The sequence below is a fragment of the Tripterygium wilfordii genome, chromosome 10 (genome assembly GCF_013401445.1).
Source record: "Tripterygium wilfordii isolate XIE 37 chromosome 10, ASM1340144v1, whole genome shotgun sequence".
NCBI lineage: Eukaryota > Viridiplantae > Streptophyta > Magnoliopsida > Celastrales > Celastraceae > Tripterygium > Tripterygium wilfordii.
The window spans coordinates 2,209,187-2,223,581 of NC_052241.1; the positions used below are offsets into that span (position 1 = coordinate 2,209,187).

The following is a 14,395-nucleotide window of genomic DNA, read 5'->3' on the forward strand; positions in this document are numbered from 1 at the left end:
AAAATCAGGGTTCCCTTGCCAAAAAGAATTTGTTGAAAAATATCGCTTTCGTTTTTGACAAATCAGGGGGGACAAAGTGGTAGCTATGCTACAAATACCCAAACGGTGTTTTCTATGGATAATGTGAGGGTGTGTTATTGTAGGGCTACAATTCCGTCTACTCAAAAGTTTTATTCAGACCAACTGTAAACATAAGAAAATTTTCTGCAGTCTAGTGATTATATTGTCGGGGTTAGAAAGTGAAAGATTTCTTATGTTGAGTGTTCAAATAGAGATGTAATTCTTTATGATTTTTTGGGTTCCATAGATCAAGGGCTTGTGCCAAGCCGAGAGCCGATAGCACATACCCTTTTTTGAGAGCGGGTTAAGAGCCATATTTTGGACTTTTCCTCAGTCTTGCTGTGTGTACTGGGTAACCATTCCATGCTTAAAACTAACACAAGAATCACAAGATCACCGCTGGGTTGGGCCTTTTGGGTCCAAAAAAAAGCGTAAACCGCAAGACTATTGCAGTTGAGGGTTGCCAAATCATCAATAAAAAGCTAAAAAGTAAAAAAGAGAGAATAAAAAAATAAAAAGGACATGTTTAGACCAATCCAGAAACTACGTACAATGAATTTTTATTTTTTTAGTTCAACAATAAAAAATATATATTCTAAAATAAAAAAAATAGTTTAATAATATAGGAAAAAAAAGGTACTTTTTTACTTTTTAGAGTAGAAAAAGGGTGGCCTAACTTTTCCTTTCACTAATGAAAAGGGCACCCTTCCCCCACCGAGACATATGACTTGTCCTGTTTTTGCACTTTTTATCAGATTTATTTATTTGTATATTACATTACACACCCAATCTCTCTGTCTTCTAATCTTCCACCCTTGATTTCACGAAGCTTGTGGATTCTTGAAGCATCCTCTTCTAGGGTTCTTTCTCTTTTAATTATTACCTTTTAAAGCTCTTTTCCGATCTTGTCCTTCTCGGTAATTCCTCTGACTTTTCTTTTGTAATTTAAATAAATTAATAATAATATTTTTTTTACTGAAGTTTGGTCCTGTTTGCGTGTAGATTGAGGGGAAGGTTCAGGATTGTTGAATTCTGTTTTATTTTGATTTTGATTTTTTCTCGTAAAATTTGTTTGCTGATTAGCTGGTTAGTGAGAAATGGATCCTCTCTCTCTGTCTCTGTTTTTTTTTTTTCTCTCTCTTTTGGTTTTGAGATTTACGAAGTTGATTGCGTGATGTGTTTGATTGTAGCTATGCGTTCTTTGTTCTGTAGTTCATGTGATTCTAATATTGATGTATTTGAGTTTTATAACTGTTTTGTGTAAATTTTGTTCTGTTTCTGAGGTTGATTTCTGTGTTAATCTTGTCATCTGAATCTTTCCTTTTGTTTTACATTTTTGCTGTTTGTAGAGGTTGATTCTCTCTGTGTTTTTTTTTAAAAATTTTCATTATCTATTTTTTATGACGAGGAACCATGGGCAAATTCCATTGTAAATCCCGGATACTGGGATCGACAAGTAACTGATAAGTCACGATGTGGAGACTTGAAGTGGGATTCCCCAGTTGGAAGGATTTATTCTCAGCCAATTTGGTCACCCATGGGTGGTTATCCTCCGTTTGTTAGTTGATGTAGTATTACTGCTTGTTGACGAGTTAACACGCAGATCACCTTTAGTAACTGAAATGGAATTATTCTCTTCCTTGTTGTCTCTTGTTGTGAAGATCCTTCTAAGCCATTTGTTTTGTTTTGGAGCGACAAATTTTGTGGAGTTTGCAAACAGCTGAATATTGATTGTATAGATTTTGCAATATAATATCAAATATATAGGTAAACAACTCTCATGTATAAGACTTCCGCAGTGAAGGGGGTCGGGGACAAGTAAGATGTACACAATCTTCTCTAGCATAATATGCGGAGAGGCTGTTTCCGGGGTTTGAATATGTGACCTCTAAGTTACACCTGTGTTACTTAACCACTGACAAACATATAACACTATTGTGCCATATCTTCGCTTGTATTTTGATATGCCTAATTTTCTCTTGAGATGTGAACGAGATCTGATTTTATAGCATTATTTTTGAAGGTATCAGTCGTATTAAGTGGAATTTTGCCCAGTCCAAGAAGCTATTTTCTGTTGGCTGAGTGCTAGTTGGATACTCTCATAATATTGGATTTGTTTCAGGACTTAGGAGGGAAAGTTCATCTGAAAAATGGGTTATATGTGTGATTTCTGCGGAGATCAAAGGTCGATGGTCTATTGCCGATCTGATGCTGCTTGCTTGTGTTTATCATGTGACCGTAATGTTCACTCTGCTAATGCTCTTTCTAAGCGTCACTCAAGAACACTTGCATGTGAAAGATGCAGTTCACAACCAGCAGTAGTTAAGTGTGCTGAAGAGAGGGTCTCTCTGTGTCAGAACTGTGATTGGATTGGTCATGCCCACTCCACCTCGGCTTCAACCCATAAGAGACAAACAATCAATTGCTACTCTGGCTGTCCATCTGCCGCAGAACTATCTTCAATATGGTCTTTTGTTTTGAACACTTCTTCTGTTGGTGAATCGACCTGCGAGCAGGAGATGGGTTTAAGGAGCATTGCCAGTAGTAGTGCAAGAAATACATTGGGGGCTGCAGAAAATACAATCAGCCAAAACATGCCTAGTACAAAGGTGAATGATGTGTCTGACAATGATAGGTCAGGTGCTTGGGTTGGAAACTCTTCAACACCTCAACTTAGCTCCGCACCATGTGCTCTTGGCCCGCTAGCTGGATCTACAAATCTGCCTTTGCCCAAGGTATATGTTAATTTGGAGTAAATGTTATCTCAAAAGCCTATTTAAATCTATTTCGAAAGCAAATCTCAGGTTTCCAGCGTCTGAATTTAATGAAGGGCATCTAACCTGATATGGAAGTCTTCTAATGGCTATGAATGAAAAGCCCATTGATGATGATAACACCAATTTGGGCCTCTGCAACTGTTTAACTTCTATTTTTTAATATGGGGATTATAGTCTTTTGGTTGAGCAATCCATTTGCTTTCTTGCTATGTTTCATGAGGTTTATAGTTTGGTGGTGTTTCCGCTGATATGAATAATTTAGTGTTTAAACCTCTTCATTTCCATTTCCCATTGTAAAGCTACAAAATTAGACTGTAGTATCAATTAATAACCAAATAGCTTTGTTGTCTTCTGGCATATATGGTCATATGTATTGAGCTTTCATTTGGTAGGCTTGAGTCAGTCAGGATAAGTTTTATCCAATATGATGTCTTTTGCAACCCATAGAATGGCATTCTTGTAATCTCATTTTTAATCCTATGTTATCCCATTGAAATATTTTTTTCTCCTAATTTTTATCCCGTGGTAGAAAGACAAGAAAGTTGATAGTTATGATAAGGAAGATTAAAAAAAAAAAGTCTTATTATCTGATCTGATAAGGTTATTGACCGAAATGTGGGATGGATAGTTCATCTGATCCTCGTTTTGATATTAGTAGTTGTCTTTTGGTTTCCACGATTTTCTCTTACGTGCTACGTTCGTAATGGGGCTTCTATACATTGTTAGAGAATGCTAATTATGATAATAGTCCACAAATCGTAAAAGTAAGCCAAAAGGGAAAGAAAAAAAAACAAAAAAAAATCAGAAGACCTTTTTTGGTTTACTGTCAACTGTCAATGATGATTGTAGAATTTCACATTTCCGAAATGCAGTTATGCTGTCCTGGAAGTAAAGATCCTGCAGTCTGTGAAGATGATATTTATGAAGACTTAAATATGGATGAAGTGGATTTGAACATTGAAAACTATGAAGAACTTTTTGGTGTAGCTCTCAGTCACTCGGAAGAGCTCTTAGAGAATGGGGGGATTGATAGCTTGTTTGGGACAAAGAACATGTCTGGTGCTGATTCAAACTGTCAGGGTGCTGTGGCCGCTGAGGTTCGTACTTCTTTCAAGTCATTTTATCTTGATTGTTATTACATGACCTATGGCATTTTCTTGTGCCTTGTTAGAATTGGATTCAACTTGTTGGATATGTATTTATCCTACATGTTCGTATATTTTTCAGCATGCTAGAAATGTGCAGGAGCTATGCATTGGTTGATTAAACTTGTTCATATACCTTTCTTTCTTTGTACGTCAAACATTCAACCGGAATGTTATGAAGGAAATTATGAACCTCTCGCTTAAACCCTCTCTTCCCACCCACACTATGCCAGTAGATGCAAAGATTTCTTCTTTGTCCTCTACCCCAGTCCATATAGTTTTTCTTCCTTGCCCTCTGGTCCAACTAAATGAGCAGAATATAGTCATCGCAAGCCCCACTCCTCTCTCCCTGTTATTTATGCATATCTTGGTGTTGCGAACATTAGTTGACTAATCGGACATGCTTGATTATCCTTGTATAGGCGACGACCTTTCCCATAATTTTTTATCGTTAACTTTACGCTTTGCCAAATTCAAACTTGGAAAATTTATTTATGGTTAGGTCTCCATGTTTTTCTTCAGGGTTTGTCTGTTGGAGTGGCCAGTGCAATACAGCCAGCTTGCAGCAATGCAGCATCTGCTGATTCCTTGATGATTTCAAAAAGGGAACCAATCCTTTGTTTAACGGGAACGCAAGGTCACACAATATCATTTTCTGGCCTCACTGGAGAGAGTAGTGCTGGAGATTATCAAGATTGTGGGGCATCTTCAATGTTCCTTATGGGAGAGCCTCCATGGTGTCCTCCGGGCCCAGAGAGTTTCTTCCCGTCAGTGAGTCGTAGTAATGCAGTAATGCGCTACAAGGAGAAAAAGAAGTCACGAAAGTAAGTATAACTCAATTTGCTGGTAGGATAGTGGTCAATGATATCATCAGTGATGTTTAAAACAACTGTGTTGAATTTATAGTTGCTCTACCTCTTTATGTTTTCTGGCTATGCTATATGCCCCTACTGCTTTGTGTGTTTGATCCTTTGATTCCCTTTTCACTCTCGTCTCATGTTTTTTTAGTTTATCTTGTTGCTTATCCATTTATGCTTAACTGAGCTCCTATCTGTCTTGATAGGTTTGAGAAAACAGTGAGGTATGCCTCCCGGAAAGCGAGGGCTGATGTGAGAAAGCGTGTACAGGGGCGGTTTGTTAAAACTGGTGATGCTTAGGCAGAATATACGCATATCTTACTCCATATAATATGTGGAGATGTTTGTTTCAGGAATTGAACATGTGAGCTCGAAGTTTAGTCCTGCAACTGTACCGTTGCAACTGTACCATTGGGTCACATGAAGAATTTGATGTTTAGTGGGAAAGAATCGGCGATTATGACCTCAAAACTGGCTGAAATTGGTTCGTCACTTCCCTGCGCAATGACAAAGCTAATATTATTTCATCACAGGGGACCTAGGTTTTATAAAGAGAGAAAGGTAAACGTAAAAAGCTGGTTTCTGATGCTTCACCAATAAAGTGTAGGTGCAGTGATCTGATTCTCAGCCCAGCAGAAAAATAGTGATGGATTGTGATACTTTCGAGCAAGATAGATCCCATTGTCGTCAAGCTATGGAGCTTCATCTGATTTTTGATCGACTGCTTCTGAGAAAGCTCGCCGTGCATCTTCCCGGGTGAATGCTTCTTGTTAGTTATTACTCTATTTCTTTCTGCTCCAGACAGAAGGAAAAACAATGGCATGATGGATTCCCAAACCAAGTTACCGCATGATCCAGAATGCTAACAACCTTCATTGGCAACCTCCTCCCCTCCCCAGCAATTTTTTTTTTTTTGGAGACCTTTGATTTATTACTTGCAGTTGTATTTTTCTTCTTAAATTTTTGTTGGCATGTATAGCGTTTAAAGAATGGCAGATTGGCAGTATCTAGTTGTACAATAGATGGATGTTTGCATTTGTTCTCTTCAACCTTTTCTGTCCTGTCCCTATTTCCTTCACGGACTCAAGCTGCGAATGTCCTCAGCTATGCACTCAATGACCAATTTCCTCAGCTATGCACTACTGCACAGGTCCTATGAAATTTTTAGAAAATTCGGAAAAAATCATAAATGTGTAGTATTTTGTAGAATGATTCATCTATGTATTTTTTATTCCAAACAAAAGTCTAATTCATTGAAATATGGTATGACAATTTTAAGGCACTCGAGTCACCGTATAGATGAATTATAAGAGATCTAAAAATACAAAAATTACAAACGGTGACCATTGTCGGACACTCCCGGATGACATCTATTACACTGGATATCGTCGGACAACCACCAAACAACACCGTACTTTATTGGACTACATCGGGTTACATAGATAGGGAAAAAAAAAATCATTCAAAATTAGGGAAAAAGAGAAAAAGTGCAAAGACTGGTGTAAATCAGATCACTTTTTTCGCTTTTGTTTTGGTAAAGTGTAAAGCTGCTGGCCCCAGGCTTAAGAAGACAAAAGGCCCGAAAAAGAGGAACGATTGATGATATAAAGTAACCATGGTTAGTGTTTGATAGATTCCGGAAAACACGGAAAACTGACCATGGTTAAGTAACCATGGGTAGCTATATGGACCAGATCGACTGAGACTAAGCCCCCACAGCAGCAGCCATCATCGAATCCAAAAGACCACAGAACAATATAGTTAGCGTATTGTGTATGTCTCTGTTGAATGATCCTACTTTTTTCTTGTTGATCTCTTCTTCCTGAGAGTGGAAGCTAAGCAAGGCTAAGCTAACTTGTGTAAGTATCTATCTCTCACACCGTCACAAAGCCTTTGTTTCTGTCGCAGGCAAAAATCTCTGTTTTAATGGTTTGGTCCTCTCCTTATTGGGTTCTCTTATAAAAATGTTCTTCTTCGGTTTGTTCTCTTGTATATGTTAGATCTCATATTCTACTGGGGTTTTTTTTTTCTTGTTCTTCTTTCGTATTTGTGCTGGAAATCTAAGGTTCAGTTAAGTCATATTGGGCATTATCAAGTTCTGAACTTGGTTGGATCTTGATTTTGTAATAGCTTATTGAATGCTTTTCTTTTCTTGCATTGACATATTTCAGAAGAGTTTTATGAATATTATGGATTTCTAGGCTTTGGGTGGTTTGATTTGGCCCAACTGTCCCCATTAGGATACTAGTTAGGTTTTGTTGCCTGTTCTGCTTATCTTGTGCTGCTGATCTCTAGTTTCACATTTCAAATTTTGAATATTTCCACTGCCATCTAAAAGCTTGTTTTGATCAATCAATTATATTGTAATATCTCCATGTTTGTAGTGTCAAGTTTGATCAGTTTGTACTCTTTGTTTGATAATTGTACAGTTTTTGTTTCCAGATTTTGGGTGATCATCTAATTCCCCAGTAATGGATTTCAGGTCACAAATCACTGAAGGGGGTTGCTATCTGGGAGAGCTGCATATGTTTCTTTAATTGGCTCTGTGACTGCTAAAGTATACCCTTCTGCTTGACTACTCTTTACATTGCTAGTTGGACAATTTTGATTCAGAAAAATGGGTCTTTCAAGTCTCCCTGCTCCATCTGAAGGAGTTCTATGTGTATTATTGGTAAACACCGCACTGTCTATCTCAATAGTTAAAGGTTTAGTCCGATCAATCCTTCACGTGGTGGGCATCCATCTCGCCTCATCATCACAACAACCTGCTCCATCAGATTACCCTGAAAGCCTTGTAGAACCAATTGGGTTTTGTATGAGTTCCTCTGATAGTTATGTTGAGGAGTTTCGGAGTATGAACCCAGCTGTTCCTTTTGACTCTGTTTGTAGTTGTAAGTGGCCTGAACACGATTGTTCGGTTTGTCTGAATCAATTTGAGCCCGAATCAGAGATAAACTGTCTGTCGTGTGGCCATCTTTTTCACAAGATTTGCCTGGAGAGGTGGTTGAAGTACTCCAACATTACATGCCCTTTGTGCAGGACTCCTTTGATGCATGAGTTAGAGCCATCTTGCTTTTGGTGAAACATTTGGGAGTTTGGAGTCTTATGAAAAGTTCTCCATGTCAAGCATGTATTGTACAGATGTTTACTTGAATGAATCAGCTATGGGTTATGTTTATGGCCGAGTTTACGGTTGATGTATCAACGGGTGTCCGTGAGAGATCAAGATTGTATTGTACATATTTTTGAGGTCTGTGATACTTATGGATCTGACTTTGATCATGAACATCCAAGTTAATGGAGATAAATTTTGATTTATTTTCTTTAGATTGTCCTATGTGATTGAAGTCAATACTGTGAAGTTACACATCACAATGAAACATAGCTACTGGGGTTTTTCCATTTTATGATACATCAGAAAGTTTGAACATCTCATGTTGTACTGAAATCACATCATATTTTTGAGCTTGTTTTTTACGCCATCTTAGTAGGTTTTGAAATTTTGATCCTGAGAACTGAAGTAGACTTTAGCTGGCATTTCCATGGCTAGAGCAGGTTACAGTCTCAAACAAGTTGTTGGCTAAGATGATGAATTTTACCACGGTGACTCTTAACGTAAACGGGAGGTTGTGAGTTCAAGTCTCACGAGTATTTTCATTATCACAATTTGCAAGATAGATCATTACTCAGCCCAGCGTGTGCGAATGTCGTCATGCATTTTCAGCGGGATGAGTTTCATACCAAACTGAGTTATTGGTTGATAGAGACCATAGAAAATAAACATACTGGGTGGTCCTTGTGGTTTGCTATGGCGAAATGTTTTTTGTTGAATGCATAGCTGGATTGAAAAAACACACTTGTGATGTCCAGACAGCCTACTTAACTGTAGTATTTGTGGTGGTGGCAGTACAAGCTGCCTGCTTTTGTGTCCCATATTGAAGAAAAGAAACCCCTTTTTAGCTAGATCGAGAAAGGCAGTGGCACTTACTTTTTGCAACACCACCTTTAGAAAGAAAAAAGGCCCAAACAAAAGGTCATAAAAGGTTGGACAATCTGATTGTTACAGGCAACTGTTATCTGATATATATGGATTATTACACTGACAGTGGCAAGTAAAAACACCTTTGTACCATTGAAGGGGACCCATGAAAGATGCACCAGCAAGTGGCTTCTCTCTGTCTCTCAACTTTCCTCCCCCTCCACCTTTCCTACAAAACCTGAGTTGAACGATTCCTGGGTTATATATTGACTTGAGGGGGATTTTGCATGTAGAATCACCCTCACGTATCCATCAAATTCAACAGGAACACCATTCTTAAGCTTAGTTGTCTCTGGAATACCACTTACTGCTCTCTCTCATCCCAAAGATCCTTGTACTGAGTTATTTGACCTTTTGGTCACTGAAAGATGGTGCTTGTTCCAACTCAATCCCCCAATTTCAAAACGTTCCAACTCAGTCACCCAAAGTTCATATATGTTTCAACTTCATCACTTGCGCAAGATTTCACCAAATTCCGTCATCAAGAAAATGAGTATTATAAGATTTGGCCGCAGCTCTCTGTTTCTTGCCTTCTCCCCCCTCTCTATGTGAACAGAGTCATAATCTCAATTCAGCCATGCAGCAATTGCAGAGACAACATCCATCAATCATCTAGATTTCCATATCAGATGCCACGGCCTTTGAACAATAGATTCTGTTTCCCCTTCACATACTCTATACATGTATAGAGATCTGAGTCGCACACCAACAGACAGTGGCAAAGATGCAATTAGAAAATGTGTAAGGATACTCCAAAGATGAAGGCCCAGCACAGGAAATCGATCATCAGCCTGCAAAACATGGCTCATAACATCTATAGCCAAGACAATAAAATAAAAATTCCAATGTACAGTATAAAGAAATTCATCTTACAGGAGGCATCAGTGTTTCCTCCACTCTCCAATCATGGCTCACAACGTTGTTTAGGTAATAACAAGGAGCACATCATGGGGTTACGAATTAGTATTTCTTTTCCTACTACTGCTGCCAACTTGTCATTAGACGAAATGTACACAGTAAGATTTCTATACATACATGATTCAAGGTAAGGCAAAGACGTACAAAACAGCCATGATAACACCTCCAAATTGTTGATCAGCAGGAGTGATGTTGATGACTGCTTTTACTCTCAGCCTTTTGAAGGGCGAGCTAGACCAGGTGCAAGAGTTTCAACTGAACAAACAGAATGTATCTCGAGAATAAAACAACCACCCGATATCTTTTTCAATACCATCTAGAGTGAGATAGGGAAACCTCATGAGGATGGAATTTTGGAAGGCGTTGAAGATGCAGCCCTAAGCTGAATGCGGTTCATGCTGAGCTCCATGCTTCTTTTAACCATGTCTTGTAGTAATCTCCTTGCAGTTTCAGCAGCTTTATCTGTTCCATTGACTAGTACAACTTTATCATAAACAATCTTCTCCAAAACTGATGAAGCCACTATCTTCTCCTGTGGCGTATCTCTAAGCAAGTCTAAGAGTGTACGTGCTCTCTCTTGAGCTTCAAAAGTACCCTCTACTTTTAGTCGCAGAAGGCCAGGGATAGCACCTTCTTTGAGAATGAGTTTTTGATACCTGTCCCGGCAGCTCCTGCATAAAGAGAGTAAAGCTCCAACAGCATGTTCCATGCTGATGAGTGATCCATCTTCAACAGTCTCTACGAGAGTTAAAATCCCACCATCCAAGTTCGTAATTGCAATTCGCCCTTCCTCAGAGTAGGAAAGGATTTCAAGTAGTGCTGTAGCTTTTTCAGCGAACTTGGAATATTTCTTGCATTCTTTGAGGAGGTCAATTAGAGGAGGAACTGCTCTAGCATCAAGAATTAAATTTGAATCCTCTGCACCAATAGAGAGATTATGTAGGGCTGTCACAGCATCAACCTTTCCTTGAACACTTCCAGATATGAGAATCTGAACCAGAAGAGGGGCAGCCCCGGAAGCAGCAATCTTTGGTTTATTGGGTGCTGCAGCAGAGAGTGTTAATATTGCTGCAGCTGCTAATTCCCTCAAACTGCTATTTTGGAAATTGAGGAGTTCCACAAGTGGGGGGATGGCACCTGCTGTCACTATGTTGACCTTGTTTCTGATAACCACAGAAAATAAAAAGACATATACATATATATCAACTGCATATCCAAAAACAAAATATAGCAAATATAATTTAAATAATAACACGAAAAGAAGACATTAGCAAGACAAAAAGGGAAAAATCAAACATCAAGAAAATATTATATGATCCATGATGATAATTTGTTATCACATCTTCAAAACAGAATTTTTTTCACTTTCTTTTTATTGTTTAACTGAGACAAGATCCGAACCCTGCTGTAAAGGCAGAGTAATGAGGATGGTTCAACTCAGAAATTTTCACTCAAAAGATGATCCTCAACAAATACAGGGGAACGTTTACAGTTCTTTCATAAAGCAAAGAAAGCATATCCTGTCTTCAAGTGACAAAGAATACTAGGAAACAAGAAATTACTCAATTTTAGATAAATTTGAGGCAATTTGAGCAAAGGGAAAACATAAGATGTGTAGTTGGTGAATTTTCATTCCCACTGAAATATGTGGCATAATTTTTAGCCTGAAAACTGTAAACAAACACTATTGCAATTACCACTATTTCGATTCATTGTGAAAAACTAGAACTAAATCCAATACTAATGCTAATTGGACACTACGAAAGCCCTTGTTATTGACTTATTGAAATTCCATTTCTGTAGCAAGGCCTGTAATTAACCGAACATAGCCATATTACCGCAATAAAGAATTTTTCCTCTTGGATCTAGAACAGATTATCCACATCGAATATCTGACAAAGGGCATTAAATAAGGACCAGCATAAATTTGCAAACCGCAAACAGACAATTAGAATCGAAATGGCAAATCAATGCCCTGAAATGAAATTTTCTGGGCCAACAAAGAGCTTAATCTCACAAAAGAAATTCGTAACCAAAACACGTTTCCATATAGGAAACAATCCATCCATAACCACCAAACCCACACCAGTTGCTGAAGAATTAGAGAAAGGAAAATGCCATGCCTATATTCAAAAAGCTTAAGTTCCACCTCCTTTCTTCCCCAAATATATAACATGTATTCTCAAAATCCAAACTACAAATGGATTCACAGTTTCATTTTTCCCAACAAGAATGAAAGCAAAGCCCTAACAGACAGATTTAACTTATCATCCAAAGTCATGCGTTCCGTCAAATTTCAATTGGAACAAAATCAATGAAAATCCGTCAGGTAAACAAGAATCGCTTTTTAGTAACTGAACTTACAGATGCATAACAAACAAACATCAATAAACAAATATACGAGTATCAATAAGATATAAACATAAAGAAGAAGAAGAGAAAGAGACCGTTCGTTTCTAACGGCAAGATTGAGGAGAGCGAGGAGAGAGGCGTGGCGGGCATCGAGATTGGGCGAAAGTAGCATTAAAACGAGATGCTGAATAACTCCGGCAGCAGCAAACTTAGAGCGAATCTTCACCGAAGATTTTCTGACAAGCTTCCGAATATCTCTGGCTGCATCAATTTGGGTCTGGAGATCTCCATTGATTAGTTTGCTCGATAGCTCCGTTATTCGGGTCTGCTTTCGGTGGTTCCATGTCTCTTCGTCTTCTTCTTCTTCTTCTTCTTCTGCAGTTACATTCATTACTGTGCTTTCATCGTCTTGTTCTTGTCGTCCCATTCTCGGTCTTCCCCTCTCGCGAGGGTTTGGTACTACTCTTCTTCCGTTTTCTTGATTGATTCACCCAGAGAGAGAAAATAGGAATGGAATAGTAAGCGCAGAAGGAAATGCTGTTTGACCTTTTTAACCTTCGCGTACTTTGTTATTAACTACTTTAACCCTGAATGGAGGAGGAAAATTATTTGTGTTGACACGTCGACGGCCTAGGCAGACCATATCATAGACCCACGACCTAAAAGACTTAACAGGGCCCACACTCTAAGTAGAGCTAAATAAAGCTCACTGTCTGAGCCCACGGCCTAAAAGAGGCCCAACACGCCCATGGCCTGGGTGAAGACAATCAAAAAAGCGCCTTTGCAACTCTCACATGGGCCTGAGTCCTCAACAAGCAAGTCCAAGGCCCAGTCCAACCCAACACTCATGCGCCATGTACGAGTCACGTAGATTAGATGTCGATAAATACCAAGGTCCCTACCACTTTGGAGGGAGATCTCATTTGTATTAATTGCTTTTCCCCTTTCTCTAAAGTTACTTCTCTCACCAAACACTCAACAAACTTATTAACTTGATCATCGGAGTACCACCGATCGACGCTACACCGATGTCAAGTTTTCACTCAAGGATTTCTCATTTAGATCCTTGTAAATTGTTAGTAGCCTTGGACGATAATACATGTATTGTAGATTCTCGTGTCTACAAAAATTAGATTAAGAATATGAGAATTAGAGGCAATGGAGACGATTGCAATGACAGAAAACGATTTTGTCCAGTTGTCTCAGACTCTCAATGCCTCTTGGATCTAAGATTAGTGGATTTTGTTCCTGGTTATTCATCTTCATCTCCTTCAATCCAACCTCAAGGCATTAAATTTTACTTTCTTAAAAACAAAATTCAGTTTTTCATTCTTCAAGAACACAAAGCCTTTGCTTAATATTACATGACAAAAAGAATATGCTGCAAGTTAAATTGAATGAAATGGTCAGCCTAGTAAATCAAAAACACAGATTACCCACAGACTCCAAGCACAAGAAGAAGATTTCTACCTACTAAGCATATTATTGGTATGAGGTAGATAGCAAAAAACAAACATCAAATGCCAATCAATCTGCTCCAAAAAGGCATGAATTTATATGATTTAATGTAGATTTAGAGCTTCAATTCATTTCACTGTTCATTGTACGTTCTTCTCACACCATGTATTGGTCTCCTCTTCCTGCCTTGAGCCTCAGCATTATTCAATCTCTGGGTGGATTTGTCTTCCAACTTAGATGGCTTTATATCAATCCCAGCAAACCTCACATGCTTTCTGGTGCATGATGATTTCTTCTTAAAAGCACTAGGAAAGGAACCACTCACCTCGCTTACACAGCTCATTGAAACATCTTCGTTGGGTTTCTTGGTCTTTCGCAGCAGGGTTCTTCACGGTACGACGTGAGACGACTTAGAACTTTTCACCAGGTTGTAGGATCCGATCAGGGCGAACCACCGATTCCCAAGGCCGTCTGAAAACATCTGGATTTGCTAATATGAAATAATGGTATACACTTGTCTAAGATTCTTTTTGCAGGAACTGCCATGTAGTAGCACTCTACCATTCCTCCGGCGTGTATCATCTTCAACGCTGAGGACGACGCCTGCATTGTTTGCGGAGGCTCTGTTAGCGTAGGAGGCTTGGGGAGCGGACGGCGAGAGAAGGAAGGGAGCAATTCATCAATGGAGCAATTCTGACAACATCCATGAGGTATTTGGCTCAGCATGTTCTATTTGATATGGGTAGGAGAAAAACCCGACTCGGTATTCTTAAAAAAAAATTAGAGAAT

The 14,395-nt window shown here is 38.7% G+C and overlaps 3 protein-coding genes across 7 annotated transcripts; 2 read left to right on the forward strand and 1 right to left on the reverse strand.

Moving 5' to 3' along the window:
• The first annotated feature begins 828 nt into the window (after nucleotides 1-828).
• LOC120007922 (zinc finger protein CONSTANS-LIKE 9-like) lies at nucleotides 829-5,300 on the forward strand. Of its 3 annotated transcripts, none has more exons than XM_038858407.1 (5): nucleotides 829-977; nucleotides 2,183-2,795; nucleotides 3,710-3,934; nucleotides 4,505-4,806; nucleotides 5,046-5,300. In XM_038858407.1, the coding sequence occupies exons 2-5, from the start codon at nucleotides 2,211-2,213 to the stop codon at nucleotides 5,137-5,139; spliced, it is 1,206 nt and encodes a 401-aa protein (XP_038714335.1). In that variant the 5' UTR covers nucleotides 829-977; nucleotides 2,183-2,210; the 3' UTR covers nucleotides 5,140-5,300. The 3 variants fall into 3 exon arrangements, with proteins under 3 accessions (XP_038714335.1, XP_038714336.1, XP_038714337.1); XM_038858408.1 differs by having other exon boundaries at nucleotides 830-977; nucleotides 2,084-2,795; XM_038858409.1 differs by lacking the exon at nucleotides 829-977 and adding an exon at nucleotides 1,051-1,146.
• A 1,242-nt stretch (nucleotides 5,301-6,542) lies between these two features.
• On the forward strand, nucleotides 6,543-8,267 carry LOC120007039 (probable E3 ubiquitin-protein ligase XERICO). 3 transcript variants are annotated; one of them, XM_038857200.1, is made up of 2 exons: nucleotides 6,543-6,698; nucleotides 7,322-8,267. In XM_038857200.1, the coding sequence occupies exon 2, from the start codon at nucleotides 7,457-7,459 to the stop codon at nucleotides 7,919-7,921; it is 465 nt and encodes a 154-aa protein (XP_038713128.1). In that variant the 5' UTR covers nucleotides 6,543-6,698; nucleotides 7,322-7,456; the 3' UTR covers nucleotides 7,922-8,267. The 3 variants fall into 3 exon arrangements, with proteins under 3 accessions (XP_038713128.1, XP_038713129.1, XP_038713130.1); XM_038857201.1 differs by having other exon boundaries at nucleotides 6,550-6,698; nucleotides 7,282-8,267; XM_038857202.1 differs by lacking the exon at nucleotides 6,543-6,698 and adding an exon at nucleotides 6,738-6,768.
• Nucleotides 8,268-9,664: 1,397 nt separating this feature from the next.
• On the reverse strand, nucleotides 9,665-12,673 carry LOC120008008 (U-box domain-containing protein 15-like). Its single transcript, XM_038858511.1, has 2 exons — nucleotides 12,244-12,673; nucleotides 9,665-10,959 (listed from the first exon to the last, which is right to left on the reverse strand). The coding sequence occupies exons 1-2, from the start codon at nucleotides 12,573-12,575 to the stop codon at nucleotides 10,134-10,136; spliced, it is 1,158 nt and encodes a 385-aa protein (XP_038714439.1). The 5' UTR covers nucleotides 12,576-12,673; the 3' UTR covers nucleotides 9,665-10,133.
• Nucleotides 12,674-14,395: the final 1,722 nt, after the last annotated feature.

Coding starts and splice junctions, on each gene's coding strand:
- LOC120007039 (XM_038857200.1), top strand. CDS start 7,457: ATGGGTCTTTCAAGTCTCCCTGCTCCATCTGAAGGAGTTCTATGTGTA.
- LOC120008008 (XM_038858511.1), bottom strand. CDS start 12,575: ATGGGACGACAAGAACAAGACGATGAAAGCACAGTAATGAATGTAACT. Junction 10,960..12,243: donor CTTGCCGTTAGAAACGAACG/GTCTCTTTCTCT, acceptor TGTGGTTATCAG/AAACAAGGTCAACATAGTGA.
- LOC120007922 (XM_038858407.1), top strand. CDS start 2,211: ATGGGTTATATGTGTGATTTCTGCGGAGATCAAAGGTCGATGGTCTAT. Junction 2,796..3,709: donor CAAATCTGCCTTTGCCCAAG/GTATATGTTAAT, acceptor TCCGAAATGCAG/TTATGCTGTCCTGGAAGTAA. Junction 4,807..5,045: donor GAGAAAAAGAAGTCACGAAA/GTAAGTATAACT, acceptor CTGTCTTGATAG/GTTTGAGAAAACAGTGAGGT.